Here is a 16,370-nt window from a genome sequence, read left to right on the forward strand (position 1 = left end):
GGCCAATAATAATTGGCAAAACATCATAGATTAATTTAATAAAGATGATCCACTCTAAGATGTATGTTTTTCTTATTTTTCTAAATAATGATAATTGTATAATTTTACAAATAGCTTTTCGTTTTGCAACTTGATATCTATATTTTCTTACGGTTACATTCAAATTAACATGATAGTTTTTTTCTACATCGATCGAAAGTGTTTCGGTACAAAAAAATTTTTCGACACTTTCTCGTCATTAATATGTTAGAAATAATAAATAATGGATTTAAATTTTCCATTTTATAGAAAATTTTATGACGAAGAGATTGACGGTCGTAAAATGTCTCTAAGAGCAATAGAAGCCGAGGTGCAACAAAAAAAAAACCAAAATAAAAAATTAACTTTTAATCATAGATTGTTAAATAAACACATGATGCTAACTTTTGATTTGGGCAAAACTATTTTTCCCGTATTCCTGGAAAAATTCTGAAGGGAAATGACCAATTTTTTCTATACTGGAAAACATAAGATTAAAAAATCCTTCAAGCCATGGACTAAATTGTCAACTGGCGTGTATCGACGCCTCAAGCAAAAAAAAGGTGAGCTCAGATCCTAGTGAAAAAAAGATCCGCCCAAGCCCTCTAACGAAAAAAAGGATTATTCAGCGAACCTCTTAGCAAAAAAAGAGGCCAACTTGCCGCACTCAAGTGAAAACAATGCCAACTCTCTGCGCTCGAACGAAAACAATGCTGACTCACTGCGCTCTAGGAAAAACAATGACAACTTGCCGTACTTAAGCCAAAAAAAAGTCAACTCGCTGCAATCTAATAAAAAAACAAAATTGAATATCACATTCGATGTCTGAAGACGTTACCTAAATTTCTGGAGAAAAGCACTATCAAAGGAATATAATTTTTTTTCTCAAACTAAGTAGTGGCTGCATTATTATACTGTCTTAGATGAGTATATAACAGTTTAATACATTATTTCTTAAATTAGTAGTTTAAATAATTCAAGTACTATCACTAGCAATTTAAATCTAAAAAATAAATTACTTTTTTTTCATGTTCTTCAGTAACGATTTATAAGAATTTGCTTTTTTTGCGAATACAAGTAAATCGTTTATAACAATAACTGTACTCAATTATATAAACAATTTTTTAATTTACGTTTGTTACTTGGAATGCATGCTAGTCATTGTTGGAATGCATTGACAGAGGTTAGTAGAGAGATTGCTGATAGTCCGGGAGCCAGGGTACTTTTCGTAGCCGATGGAGGTCCATGGCTGCACCAAAGTTTTTTTTATGTATTTTGATGCGCTGAATCCGATTTTCGAAGGTACTTGGCTGTAAAGTCGACCGATTAATTGTTATAAACATTTTTTATAAACAAATAAGAAATTTTCATTTTTTTTAGATTCTTTGGCCAATTTTAAGACAAAAAGTATTCTTGTCATTTTTTCGTAAAACCCTTCGTTTACGAGTAAAAAATTCACGAAGTTTCGAAAAACAGGGTTTTTCACGAAATTCGACCATGCGTTGCACATTCATTAATGCACATTTTTTAATCCAACACGGCTTAAAACTTTCGTATAATATAGTACTACAATAATATGGAATGAGCAATGTATGATTTGAATTGGATTTTTATCTAGCAATGCCTCATCGTTAGGTCTCTTGCGTGCTTACGCGGTAAGTATGTACTGGAGACCACACATGAGAGTTCATTATGTTTATTTATAAAGAGCTGCGTTTAAACTTTCTTTCGATATTCTACTGTAAAAAGGAAAAAGGGTAAGTAGTAAAACAAGTTTATGTAATGCAAATGATAAACTGAGACTAAGAATTCAGTTAATTTCAGTTATTATGTCACCTAAATGCTTCATGTTCTAAAATGTACAAATTGTAGATAACGCAAATATTTGGGTTATTGGGAATCATTTATGCATTTATTAGATTCTTGTTGCTAAAAACATGATAGATAAATAAAAAAAATTTTTTTTCAAAAATAAAAAAAAATTTTTGTTTAAACAAATTGTTTAACAATATGCTACCTAACAATTTTTATGATGTGCATCCTTAGAAATTTAAATAAGGAGTGAAAATATCGGAAGAAAGTTTAAATGCAGCTCTTTATAAATAAACATAATGAACTCTCATGTGTGGTCTCCAGTACATACTTACCGCGTAAGCACGCAAGAGACCTAACGATGAGGCATTGCTAGATAAAAATCCAATTCAAATCATACATTGCTCATTCCATATTATTGTAGTACTATATTATACGAAAGTTTTAAGCCGTGTTGGATTAAAAAATGTGCATTAATGAATGTGCAACGCATGGTCGAATTTCGTGAAAAACCCTGTTTTTCGAAACTTCGTGAATTTTTTACTCGTAAACGAAGGGTTTTACGAAAAAATGACAAGAATACTTTTTGTCTTAAAATTGGCCAAAGAATCTAAAAAAAATGAAAATTTCTTATTTGTTTATAAAAAATGTTTATAACAATTAATCGGCCGACTTTACAGCCAAGTACCTTCGAAAATCGGATTCAGCGCATCAAAATACATAAAAAAAACTTTGGTGCAGCCATGGACCTCCATCGGCTACGAAAAGTACCCTGGCTCCCGGACTATGAATGCAATGCTACGGCGCGAGTTCACTTTTTGCCACTATTTTAAGCGCCCCGTCTTGGCCAAGTGGCCAAATCAGGCGCACATATTTTTTTCTATTTGAGAAGTGAGAAGGGGGTAGGCCAAGTGTGTGCTTACGGATTCGCGCAGAAATGGGCATGTAGGCACATACTTTAGAGACGCGTGGAAGGGGTATACTGAATATGTGCCTACGGAGAGAGGAGTGGAAATGCCGAATACAGCTATATAGCTATATCACCGCGTATATCATAGTGAAAGCAAGCGACGAGCCTTTCTCACTGTATTTACTTACTTCTTAAATAAGATCTTAGAAATTAAGAATTGGGAAATGAAGAAAAAAAAAAAGATTTGACATCTAATATTAATAAAATAAAAAACCTATTCTTTCATTTTATAATTCTCTGTAATATATGAAAGTTTAAGAGAGGCTAGCTATATTATTTTTCGAAAATTAAATCATACAAATAAAAGCTTAAGCAATTATAAGCTCAGACTTTCAAGACATTTATTTTTTAATTCTTCCTGTACTTTAGATTTTTTTATACTACAGTGTACTAAAGAAAGTACGGTGAAAAAATATTTAGCTTAAAACATTTTTTGAGGTTAACAGTATGACTATAAGCACGTTAAATTTAAGTTACTATTTTTACTTATCATAATGGCTATGAACTGTTGGCCAAGCTTATGAATGAACATATGTACTGTTCTACGGTTACTACGGATTATACAATGACCGAAGTTTGAATAGCTGAGATGGCTACGGCTTATGTCACTGATGTCATAGTTTTGCAATTTGGGGACCAATTCCAATTGCCGTCGTATTTTTTTTTTTTTTAGTACAATTCATTATTCTATTTTAATTTATTATTATAACTTTTGTTTTAATTTATCCATGTTGTCAGCACTTTTTTTTTTGGGCACGTCAAAAAATGGTAGTTTTCGTCGGATAAGCGCCATCACCGTCCGTAAGGTTGCCCCGGAGGGATGGATCTTATGTGGCGAATACCATTTTTCCTACCGAGAGCACATCAGCCTCTCAAAAAGGTAGGAAAATCATATTTTTAACACTGGGTCTATTAAATAATTTATTACGTTAATAGTTCTAGTTTGCAAAGCTATTTCATAATTTTATAATAATAAACAAATTATTTTTAAGGATATAAATAAAGTTTAAACGTTTTCAAACTTCCAAGAAATTATGAACATCCAGTTTATGGGCCCAAGGCCCAAAAAATTTACTTTCGTTTTAATAACATCATTAATAATTGTTACCAGCAAATTTATACAATAATTTTAAAAAAATAAATAAATAAAATAAAATCGGTGTTTAATATTTGTATGCTGTCAGCCCATAAATATTAAAAAATAGTTAATATATCTCACTACTTTTAAAAAAGGTATTAATTTGAATGATAGAAACATTGACAACTAAGATAAATACTTGGTAGATCATATAAAATTTTATGTGCGTACTCGTATGGTCGCATGTGTGTGATCTCAGACTTTTCGACCGATGTCAATGATTCAGGACTCAGAAGGATTACTTTTTCATATAATTACAATGGCTTGGGAAAAACAATTGTCATACCTTTTTAAGGTTGTCGCACCTTTTAACAATTTCTTGATTATTTTATTAAGATTGAGAGAACAACTTCCTAATTTGTAGATTTAATTAAATTCTTAACAAGATCTTATTTCATACAGTACGAAAAAACAACATTTTCTATTTTCACACATTCCATAAGAGTTTTTTTTCATAGGATAGTTTTACTTTAATGTGATAAATATTATGGTTTCATTGACAGGTTTTACCAATCTGAGGTTGTAATTTATATGTACATTTAACTTTTTACTGTAGCTAAAAAAAATGAATGTAGTTTGGTTTGTTTTTAAATATCTTATACGATTGTTTGATGACAAAGAACGTTAGATTGCAATAAATGATTACAAATTTTAATTTGCTACTCAACGTAATTTAAAATTGTTAAATAACTCTTTTACTGCAGAGAAAATACTAAAAAATTTATTGATAGCTTTTTAGAGTGTCAGAAAACTGAGTGGATTTTTTGAAGATCTTGCACTGCAAATTTGTTTATTTAAAGTGAGGCCCGCTTTTTATTAATAAATTAGGATGTGATTAAATTTTTTCCAAGTTTTACAATTTCTTGAATCGGCGAATAATATCGTTGCCTCAGCGCAAGAAAGAGTCCTTTTAGAGTAGAAGACATAAATAGTATATTACGTACGAGTTTGCAAAGGCTTCGATTTACGAACCGAGATGTTTTGGCACGAGCTGGAGGCGAGGGCCGTAACGAGGTTCGTAAAGAAGCCTTTTCGAACAAGTTTCGTATACTATTTTTCCGCCTGAGAACCCAAAATCAAGCGGCAAAGGTGCTATTTTGAGGTTAGAAGGCGGAAAAGAGCTTTTTTAAATCTAGAGGAAAAAAGGGTCTCTTTAAGTAAAATTTTTTTTTTCTTTAACTTCAAGTTGGCAATACAAGTATGTATGTATATATGCGTATATTAATTAAGCATCACTTAATAACATTGTGGTAACATAAGTCACTTACTGGCCTCGTTGTTGAATAACTAATAAAATATTTATTAATAATAGAAAAGCTTACAACCAAATGATACGGAGTATTTACGATCTACTTTATCAATACAAATTATTGCTTTATTCGTGTCATTATGGGGCAGAAAGCACTCCGCGTTACCTTAATTAGTGTTTGTGTTATCAATTACTGCTTTATTAGTTTAAGAATAATCAAGTAATTAATGATTTAGTATTTTATATGTATAACCGTATAGACTGCCACATTATAATCGGAGCAAAAAAAAATTAGTAAAAAATACTCTTTCTTGTCACGTAGTTTAAAACAGCTCAATTTTCCCCAGAAATCTGAAAAGGCTCTTGATTTCCTTACACTCTGATAAGACTTTTTCTTGTACTCACCCAAAAAATCATTTTTAAAACTACAACTACATTTCTCGCATTTGATATAAATGATTAAACTTTTATTACGATCTGAAACATGAAAATAGCTTAATTATCACCATTCTAAAAGGTTATAAGGTTATTTTTTTTTTAATAATAAAATATTACGCTATTTCAAAAAATCTTTTAATTTTTTTTTTTTTTTTTTTTAAATCTATACAATAATATTTTAGTAAATTACTTCTTTTATGTAATTTTTTTATACATCATTCTTTATTTAAGGCGCTTCTCCCGAAAAATGAACTATTATATTTTTGCTTGAAACTTTGTTTATTGCTAGATGACATATTAATACACATTTTCTGAAAATTTGAGCAAAATTGTACGTTTAGTTTTTGCGTAAAACAATTTCAAAGTTCGACAAATTCGTATGCATCTCTTTGTCTAACACACGGTGTCTTATGGCAACGGCTGTCGACTCACTGCTCTGTTTTGTAGATAACTCGGAAAATAAATTATTTGTCTTTGATTAAAAATCATCACCACATAGTTGTAAGTTCCAGAAATGTTTTAGTCAATTAAATAGAAACTTTTTACGTTTACTTTTATTAGTAATTTGAGTTTTAAAGTAGAAAGCAATGAAAATTAGAGGTTGCTTTTGTCGCGAAATAATTTGGTGAAACGCAGTTGGCAACATGTGTCTTCTGCACCACATTCAAATTGAATTACGCACATAGATATGCAGAATACTGGCGCAAAATTTTTTTCCTAATAATATCGAATCAGAGAAGGTAAATAATTATTATTATTTATCTCATTTCGCGAAATAAGTACATGATTGCCAACTTTGCACTCTAAATGCTAACTCATTTACCGACATGGTAACGCATATACAATTAACGCTAGATGGTGTACCTCTCGAGGGAGAAGCGCCTTAAGTAACACTTACTCTGTAGTAATAGTCTGTAGTTTTTAGAAAATTTTCAACAACAGAACAAATCGCCTCAATTAAAACCTAGCAACAACATTTCAGTAATAAATTGCACAGAACTAGTAAATTGTGCACCAGTTGTAAATAATAATGGTAATTATCTTGGTAATTTAAAAAACTCTACTTTTCTACTATCAACGTACCGTGAAATTCACACTAGTATTTTTTAAATTAAATTTATTCTAGAATATGTGACAGTAAAAATGTCTGAAACAGGTCAAAGTCAAATTATAAAACTGTTAAAGCAAATCCTAAGATATTCAAAAGGAAGGCGAGCACTTCAAGATGGAGAAGAGGAAGAGGAGGAAGAAAATATTCTTCCCTAGTTTCTGATAGCATCGATTGAACCTCTTTCAAATTTCGAAGATTTACTTAGCAGTTCCAAAATTGCAGAAAAGCAATTTGTAAGTTGATAAATATAAAATTTTTCTGTACAACCATTTTGTGAAATTTCTGACTAAATCATCAAATTTTTTTTTAGAAAATGTACATACGAAAAGTTGGTGGAAAAGATGCAGCAGAATGCATTAGAAACACGCTGTATGATTCTTTGAAAAGTGAAATGGTGATGGAACATTTTTCATGGACAGGAAATACCCGTGGCGAGGATAAGTCGAAAAATGCTTTCAAGTCTTTAAGGTTTTCTAAAATATTAATAGGTAACGTACTAACATTATTATTATTATTATTATTATTATTATTATTATTATTATAATATAAATATAACCATGAAATTTACAATAAATAGTTTTAATTCATTTTCTTAGATACTATTACCAAGGACTTTCAAAAGACAAAATTCTCTAGGAATGACTGTGCAAATGTTGTTACAAATTGGGTGCAGCATGCATCTGATAGAGTTCCAAAATCTAAATCTTTAAAAAAAAAAGTCTTTAAAAGACACGCTACCATCCAAGGAGGAAGAGGATCTTTGAAGAATGATTATTATTGTATTATAAACCAAATGTTTTTTATACATCATAAAAAATTTTTTTTTGTAAGGTTACTTTAATATGAGTTCCTAGACTGATATGCTTTTTTCCAAAGAAATTTTTATTTCTTTCACTTACAACTTTTGTGTTAAAATGAAAAGTTTTTTTTTATAAGTACCTGATGTACACTTGAGTTTAAAACTCTTTCTGTTGGATCGAGGTTATAGTGTATTAATTAGTTTATCTACTGTTTGGTTAATGATCATTTCTTTAAGTGCTTGATGCAAACTTCCCTTAAAAATTATCATAAGGGATTGTAAGATTAGTTTATAAACATACAAGATTAGTTCCTTGAGTAATATTGTGCTTTTTATCTAAAAAAATCTTTTTTCTTTAAATGACAAATGCAATTTACTTTACAAAATTGTTGTGCTAAAATTTAAAGCTTATTTTCATAAATACCTGATGTACACTTGAGTTTTAAACTCTTACTGTGAGACTGAGATTATAGTATAATATGTGCATTTTTAAGTACCGTTTAATTACTAATTATTTCTTTAAGTGTTTGATGTAAACTTGCTTTGAAAATTATTGTAAATGATTTACACATATAAAATTCGTTCCTTGAGTAATATTGTGCTCGTTTTTGAAAGAATTCTTCTTTCTTTAAGTAACCTATCCTTTAATTCCGATCACACTTTTTAACTATGTATTCAACTCTATTTATATATTTTCAAATTGAAAATTATTAATTAACTTATAAAGAGCTCTTTATTAATTAAAAAATTCTTCATGACTACGTTAGAAGCCATTTAAATACATTAAGTTATTATGATAAATTTATTTTTACTGCAGACAATTAAAGAATTACTTATGAATACTTCAGGAATTCAATTCATCGGACATAACTCGATAAAATGATGAATACAATATGAATTCATTTGGGATGAATCAAGTTAACATGATGAACTCATAAAAATTTCTGGAATACAAAATGAATACTTAATGAATAACTTTTGCCAGCTGTGCATGCCCTAATTACCCTAGAAACAGTTTTTTCGCTGTTGAGAAATTCGATTTTCATCATGTTTTTAACATAAATAGTTTTTTTCAGTTTTCTTAGTTTGACACTGGCTGTACTTACGCTTTTTTTCCGTGGCACGGCAGTACAGCCCAAAAATGTTAGGTTACGTAGTGGTGTATGGATCGCTACTTTATTGTGTAATCAATGAATTACATTTTTTAGAGCCGTTTGCAAAGGGCTTTCTTCAAACACTGTGAATGCTGACACAACTGTAGACGATCAACCAACATTACTGCCGTCATTTCTCAATGCCTTAGTTGAAGTTGAAGATGAAGACAACCACGTTATGGATGTAGTATCTTACAATAATGTCGACAACGAAGACGATATTCCCGGAATATCGGGAAATAAGGTGAGGAGAACTTTGAATATTCTATTTGCACATTTGCTTGCTAAAATATTATTACTGCTAGTAAAGATTTAGTAACATGTTGATTATTCAAAATAATTTTGTTTTAAAAAAAAATGTAACGCTAAGACTCTTAGGCTTATTTTACCATTACATATTTATAAGAGTGTTTGCCAATTCAGGTAATTTCAGTAGTCAGATAAGGTTTATTCAACGGAAAGAAAATTGACTTGATGATTAATTCAAAAACTGATAAATACATACAGCCTCCCTCTGATACGATTATAACGAGAATTTAGACAGCCTATATTCCTAACAGATGATTTTTATAATGAGTCTTCTTATTAGTGTGTATATATTCTTTGATCAAAATTGTTCATAATTATTTAAGATCATAACATAGTTCAGCATGCAAGTACAATGCATCAAGAATTAAGGCATAATCGTTCATAGCATCTGCATGCCAGATAACAATAGCTTTGTTGATCGACTATATAAAGAGAAATGTAAGTAGTACTTTCCCTCATAATAAACGTCAGCTGATATGTCACCTGACGCGTCAGTTGATATGTCATGTCAAAATGTCATCTGTAACTTAACTGAAAATATTAAGACTAATAAAAAACTGTTAAATTATGTGATTTACGTCTCTCTAGGTATCCTAAATGCTATTTTCATCCGCATGAATATCCAATAACATATATTTACACGACATATCAGTTAACATCTCAGATAACATATCAGCTAACGTATTTGGGAGGGTCCTATTCTATAGCAAAGCCTTAAATTTCTAAAAATATCTATATGTGTAATATAAATACTTATATAATAATTGTACGGAATTATATGCATCTATGGATTCATACTTTTGTTACAAGAATCATATTCGATACATTATTTTAGACACCATAGAGTAATTTTGGCACACATATTAGTTAAGGCAATGGTGCGCATTTAATAGTCCCAGCTGTAAACTGTATGAAACTTGGCATTAAAGTTTCTGAGGTGATTTCTAATCTTTTTTAGATTTAAATTTATGCTTGCTTATTCGCAGATACCGTAATATAAAGGAAAAACAGCAAAAAAAATTTGTTTCCTGCTTGTTAACCGAGCAAAATCAAAATAAAAGAAAATTTTTTGATTTTACTCTAAAAACAAAAAAAAAAAAACAAAAAACAAAAAAAAAAAACTCAATTCGAGAGAAATGGCAGTGGAAAATGATAATGAAACTGAAGAAAGAAAAATGTGTTATATTATTATTCCAAAACTCCTCATCATCCAAGTGAATTATCAATCGTTGAATGCATCGATGATCTTGTCCCTTCGTATCCACCATCGTAGCCAGCACTGCTTATAACACCTGCAAAACACTGTAATAGTAATATATATTCAGAGCAATGGTGCGTATTGAATGGTCCCAGCTGTAAATTGTATTACACTCAATATTTCAGTTCCTGTGGTGATTTCTAACCTTAAACTTATGCTCATTAATTTGCAGGTGCCAAGATATGGAGGAAAAACAAAAAAATTAGTTTCCTGCTTGTTAACCGAGCGAAACGGCGGTTAATAGAGAGTTTATATCAATTTTTATCAAATTTTTTAGCCACACGAAACATGCAAGCTGGTAACACGTAAGGAACAAAAGAAAAAAAATTTTCTTTTATTTTGATTTTGCTCTTTTCTCACACACTCTTTGTATTCTAATCGTCTCTTCCTCCCACTTACATAGATACATACATAAATGCCTATAGTGATACACACACGCTTCCATTAATTGATCGTCTGTTTGTTTATACTTGTTCATTCATTTCTATCCGTAAGTGCTTCAAACGAAAGTTGAATGACTAAAAGAAAAAATTAAAAGAGTGCGCAAATTTTGAGAAAAAAAATTAAGCTATTTATACTTGGTATGATTACTACGAGTACAAATACAAGAGAAACAAATATCAACGTTACACTGTTTTTTAAGTAAATTACAAACAATTTCTTCAAGACAGTATTTCTAAGTTTGTAGCTATAGTAATACAATAATGTAAAAAAAAAAAATTAGATTTGTAAAAATTTAATCATCATTTTCTTGTATGTTTCTAAGAATTAAACATTGTATATCACTAAACAGTGTTCAATAAAGCAATCGTCTGCTTATATATTTCCTTATCATTTGCTAAAATTATTCCACGTTTTGTTTTCCATCCAAAAGCGTTGAATGTACATATACATACCATAACCCTTATTGAAGTACGTTAGTACGTAGTACTGTTAGTGCAGTAGATATATGTTATTATATATATATATGCATACACCCTAGCTAGGCCCTAATCATAGCCTGCGGTCAACCTCATTACACCGTGTGATAAACTCTACATTTAAGCCTGCCCAGGCCCTGGCATCGATATAAGACTTGCCTGGCTAGGCCCTCGTCTTAGTCTTTGGATCACATTCTTGTCGGGTGTGCATTGTTAAAATACAGAGAAAAATGAATCGAGAAAGGTAAACTACTCGAAAAAAATGTGATCTAAAGACTAAGACCAGGGCCTGGCCAGGCAATCCTTACATCCATGCCAGGGCCTGGGCAGGCTGAAATGTAGAGTTTATCACACGGTGTAATGAGGTTGACTGCAGGCTATGATCAGAGCCTGGCCAGGGTACATGTATATATGTATAATAACATATCTACTGTACTAACAGTATAACGTATAACGTCCTACAGTAGGGGTTATGGTATGTATATGTATGTTAAACGCTTTTGGATAGAAAACACCAATGAATAAATTTAGCAAATAATAAGGAAAAATCTTATAAGCAGATTATCGCTGCTTAATTGAACACTGTTTAATGATATACAATGCTTAATTTTTAGAAACATACAGGAAAATGATGATTAAATTTTAACAAATCTAATTTGTTTCATTTTTATATTATTATCAGTATAGCTACAATATCGTGAGAAGTCTTAATTCTAATTACGACCCTTCATCCAGGAAAACTGAAGCTGGGTCAATTTTAGATGAAAAATAATGTGAATTCCATGAATCTGTTAAAAAGGAAAAAACTTAAAAATGTGTACTTCTTCTGGACGGTTAGAAAAACTCTGTGGCTAACACGAAAAACGTTGTTGCTATAATTGGAACAATCAAACATCAAAATGCATTTTTGGATTCACAAGATTGAATTCAACACCTAATACGTATTGTTACGTCGGCGCAACGTATTATTTGAGCCTAAGCTTTCGCTCAATAGCTCGGGATTCACACTGGGCGCGTAGGTGGGACGTGGGGTTAAAAGGGTAATTCAGCTTAAAGACGCGTTACTCAAAAAGGGGTACAATTGCCTTCACGCGACTAAGATTGACTGCTGTGCAATATTCCGATGCACTTGCTCGCGGTTTTCTTTTGTCAAGAGCGGTGTATATACCTCGTTCACGATCTAAAAACAGTTAACACCGTCACGAGTAAGGATATCGTATGTAATTTGACCTTGACACACTAATATCACGGTAAGCATTTGCCTTAACTCGATCGTTCGTTGTTATTCTAATAGTATTATTACCACGGAGGGCAACGGATTGTCCGTGGCTAATTTGATACTATCGATGACCGAAGGATGCCAATACTGTGGCGAGTAATGGCGTTCGCGAAGAACACTTTATACTGGAGATTAATTTGTTATCACCGGTGACCGAAGGATGCCAATACTGTGGCGAGTAATGGCGTTCGCGAAGAACACTTTATACTGAAGATTAATTTGTTATTACCGATGACCGAAGGGTGCCAATACTGTGGCGAGTAGTGGCGTTCGCGGAAAACACTTTATACTTCCCGGTGATCCACGGCTATTAATATGGTATTCGCGCAAACAAAACACTTTATACTTCCCGGTGATCCACGGGTATTAATATGGTATTCGCGCAAACAAAACACTTTATACTTCCCGGTGATCCACGGGTATTAATATGGTATTCGCGCAAACAAAACACTTTATACTTCCCGGTGATCCACGGGTGCCAATACTATGGCGAGTAATGGCGTTCGCGCAAACAAAAACACTTTATACTTCCCGGTGATCCGCGGGTATTAATATGGCGTTCGCGCAAACGAAAACACTTTACACTTCCCGGTGATCCACGGCTACCAATACTAGGGCGAGTAATGGTATTCGAGCAAAAGGAAACACTTGGTCAAAAGAAAGAATATGATATGTTGTCACTTACTTTTATTTAAACGTGAAAGTTGTTATACAGACGTTGAACCAGCGTGAATGTAAGTTGCTCTCGAGGAAGATCAAGTGGCAGTAGAGACGGACTCTGGCAACCAGTTGATCGTACGAGGGTGGTAGCGAAATTCGACAGTGTCCTCGCTTCGCAGAAGACTGGGTTGTAGCAGAGTCGGGCTCTCACTACTCAGTCTACTTCGAAGGGTATCGTCGATTTTCGCGTGCCGAATTGAATTGGTTTACCTCACTTCGCAGTAGACTGGGTTGTAGCAGAGGCGGACTCTTACTACTCAGTCCACTTTGAAGGGCTATCTTCGAGCCGAGTCGAGTCGAGTCAAACTCTGAACTACGAACTGCAAACTGATTTTCCTCTGGGCCTACGGGCCTTTTTATTGCGAGAAGCGGACCTCGGTCACGCGCTGGCTCAAAAACGCAGGAAAACTTGCCGGGGGAAAATTTTGAAGAAAAGACAATAGCCGAAAATCTAATTGGCTAGAACTGCTCTAGTTTAGCCACTCAGAAATTGGCACATCTCACATCCGGCTTGTTCTCTTTTATGCGTCAAGAGAACGGAAGGTGATTCACTTACTCATGCCCTTCCTTTCTCTTTTACATCAAAAGTTGACAGAATTTCAATATATTTTAATCTTAACATTACGACCAGGTATTGTTAATATTTACTAATGCTACACATTGGTTGTTCGTTCAGCTAAGTTCATTGCAAAAAGAGCGGTAAAAATCGCTTAACAATTCGGTTGATGCTAGGGTGAACAAACGATTGGTGAGTTGTTAGTTAATACTACTACTGAAGCGCCAAAACGGTGGCTGCGGCCGTACTAACTTATAATTAGCGGTGGTATTTATAATAATAGTAGTAACAATAATAATAATAATAATAATAATAATAATAATAACAATAATAATAATCATAATAATGATAATAAGAATAGCAGTTGTTAGAATACTAGTGCTTTGCTTGTTGTGAGTTAACATAATTTGTTTTACCGCTAGTTTGAATGTTTATAATGTTACGAAAATAATGCGAAATTTTGGTATAATTTTGGTAAACATGTTTTTCTGCTGCTAGTAGTTGGAGAGGGAGTCGTCTCGTGGTACCGTGGGGAATCAGGACTCTGTTACCCCTATTGGAGGCAGGCATACGGACTCTCTCTCCGAGTCACGAAAAAGGGAAGGGTTATTTTCTGTTTTTCCTTTACATTCGGGAAAAGGTGTTAGCAATCAACTAGATTACAAATTGGACTATTGCAGTATGTTTATGAAATTATTAATTCGATGAAAAAATGGTTACTCTGTGAATTATGAGTTTGCTAACTTGAATGGTAAAAATCGGATAGTTCTTTGAAGGTTACTAAAGTTGTGTACCAAATTTGTTATAGTTAATATGTAATGTAGTTGTTTGCTAGTAATGTAGTACGTACTAGTTGTTTGTGATGATTCTGGCTTGTAATAATATTTTCGCTTATTTCTATGCATTAATTCTAAACTATCCTAATGTTCAACCTTATGTTTATCTAACATTATATCTGAATTTAATATTTCAGTTTAACTGTTCGCAGTTAAACTTTCGTATCTGTTGGGATCAGCTGAGCGTGTCCCGGCGCTCGAGGAAGTTGAAAGCGAGGGAAGGCGCTTAATGATGCTCACTCACGTGTATGGTAAAAATGGCGCTTTATTAGCATACAAATAATAACAGGTGAAATGGTACGGCGAAGTGTCGAGAGCTGTGACGGCAGCGGAGGCTGCGAGCGTGAGCGTGCGCGAATGCGGCTCATGCGAGGGTCGAGCTCGGACTGGGCTCGCGCCACACTAGGTAGCTGCTTGGTGGCTAGGGAAGGCGGCGGCAGCGCCGCTCGGCGTGGACAGCGCGAAGACCTCGCGTGGCTTCAGCTGCTGCTTGCGTCGACCGCCTGTGTGTGCCTTGACGATGGTCGAAGGCGCCACAACCACTCCCTCCCCAGAGAGGTCCGTGGGGAACGGGCCGAATGATACCTGCTTCTTAGGGGGGGCGTCTTTGGGGGCTGTCCCAGGAGTCGCCGCGGGGGGCTTTGGTGTCGGCGAGGAGTCCGCAGGAGGCGCGTTGGGAGGGTTGGTCGGCTGGCTCCCTAAGGAGGAAGAGTCAGTGGCCTCGACGTAGGCCGGCTTTAGGGCGTCCGTGGAGACCGTGCGATGAGAGCCGTTGACATTAATGACGTAGGTCTTGTCATCGACCCGGCGAATGACCCGGTGAGGGCCCGTGTACGGAGGCTGGAGGGGCTTGCGGATGGCGTCAACCCTCTTAAAAACGTGGGAGCACGTCCGCAAGTCTTTGAAGAAGAACGGGGTGTTCTCAGCTGCGTGTCTCGAAGCCGGCGCAGCCTTGATGGACTGGGCGAGTCGGCGGAGACCTTCTACGAAGGTGGCAGGGCTTGCGACGGGCTGGTTCTCCGTAAAGAAGAAGTCCCCGAGCACTCTGAGCGTAGTGCCGTAGAGCATCTCGGCCGGAGAGGCTTGCAGGTCCTCCTTGTAGGCGGTTCGGAGCCCCAGAAGGACCAACGGTAGTCGGTCAGGCCATGGGGTCCCGGGGTCGCACATGAGGGCGGCCTTGATGGTGCGGTGGGTCCGTTCCACCATGCCGTTGGACTGAGGGTGGTATGGCGTGGTGTGCACCCTTTTGGCGCCGAGGAGCTTTGTGAGCTCCGAGAACAGGGCGGACTCGAACTGGGCGCCCTGGTCCGTTGTTATCATGAGTGGCGTGCCGTAGAGGCTAACCCACCTGTCGACGAGAGCCTTGGCGATGGTTGATGCCTGTTGGTCGGGCAGGGGGATGGCTTCTGGCCATCGGGTGAACCGGTCGATGATGGTCAGGCAGTAGGTATAACCCTGACACGGAGGCAGCTTGATGATGTCGATGTGGAGATGCTGGAAGCGCTCCTCGGGGACCTCAAAGGAGCCTAGGGCGGACCTGTTGTGCCGGTGGATCTTGGACCGCTGGCAGGGCTCGCATGTGCGCGCCCAACGGCTAACTTCCTTACGCATGCCTGGCCAGACATACTTGGAAGCGACAAGACGGGTCGTGGCCTTTACGCTCGGGTGAGCGAGACCATGGAGAAGCTCGAATGCTGTGCGTCGAAGAGCCCGTGGGAGATAAGGCCGGACGACTCCCATGGACGTGTCGCAGAGGACGGAGCAGTCGTCGATCGAGAGGGTCTGCAGGTTGAGACTCGAGGG

The 16,370-nt window shown here is 35.2% G+C and overlaps 1 protein-coding gene across 1 annotated transcript in view; it reads left to right on the plus strand.

Annotated features, from left to right (window-relative positions):
- Positions 1-14,973, plus strand: part of LOC149375224 (uncharacterized) — a 33,372-nt gene extending 18,399 nt beyond the window's left edge. Inside the window, 3 exon segments of the mRNA XM_089589918.1 lie at positions 7,047-7,204; positions 8,744-8,933; positions 14,857-14,973. Coding sequence (XP_089446044.1) covers positions 7,047-7,204; positions 8,744-8,933; positions 14,857-14,973 — 465 coding nt within the window.
- The last annotated feature ends 1,397 nt before the right edge of the window (positions 14,974-16,370 follow it).

This window comes from Copidosoma floridanum, unplaced genomic scaffold (genome assembly GCF_036245765.1).
Source record: "Copidosoma floridanum isolate Cflo_tuat_1 unplaced genomic scaffold, Cflo_Japanese_pri ptg000010l, whole genome shotgun sequence".
In the NCBI taxonomy this organism is placed as follows: Eukaryota; Metazoa; Arthropoda; class Insecta; order Hymenoptera; family Encyrtidae; genus Copidosoma; species Copidosoma floridanum.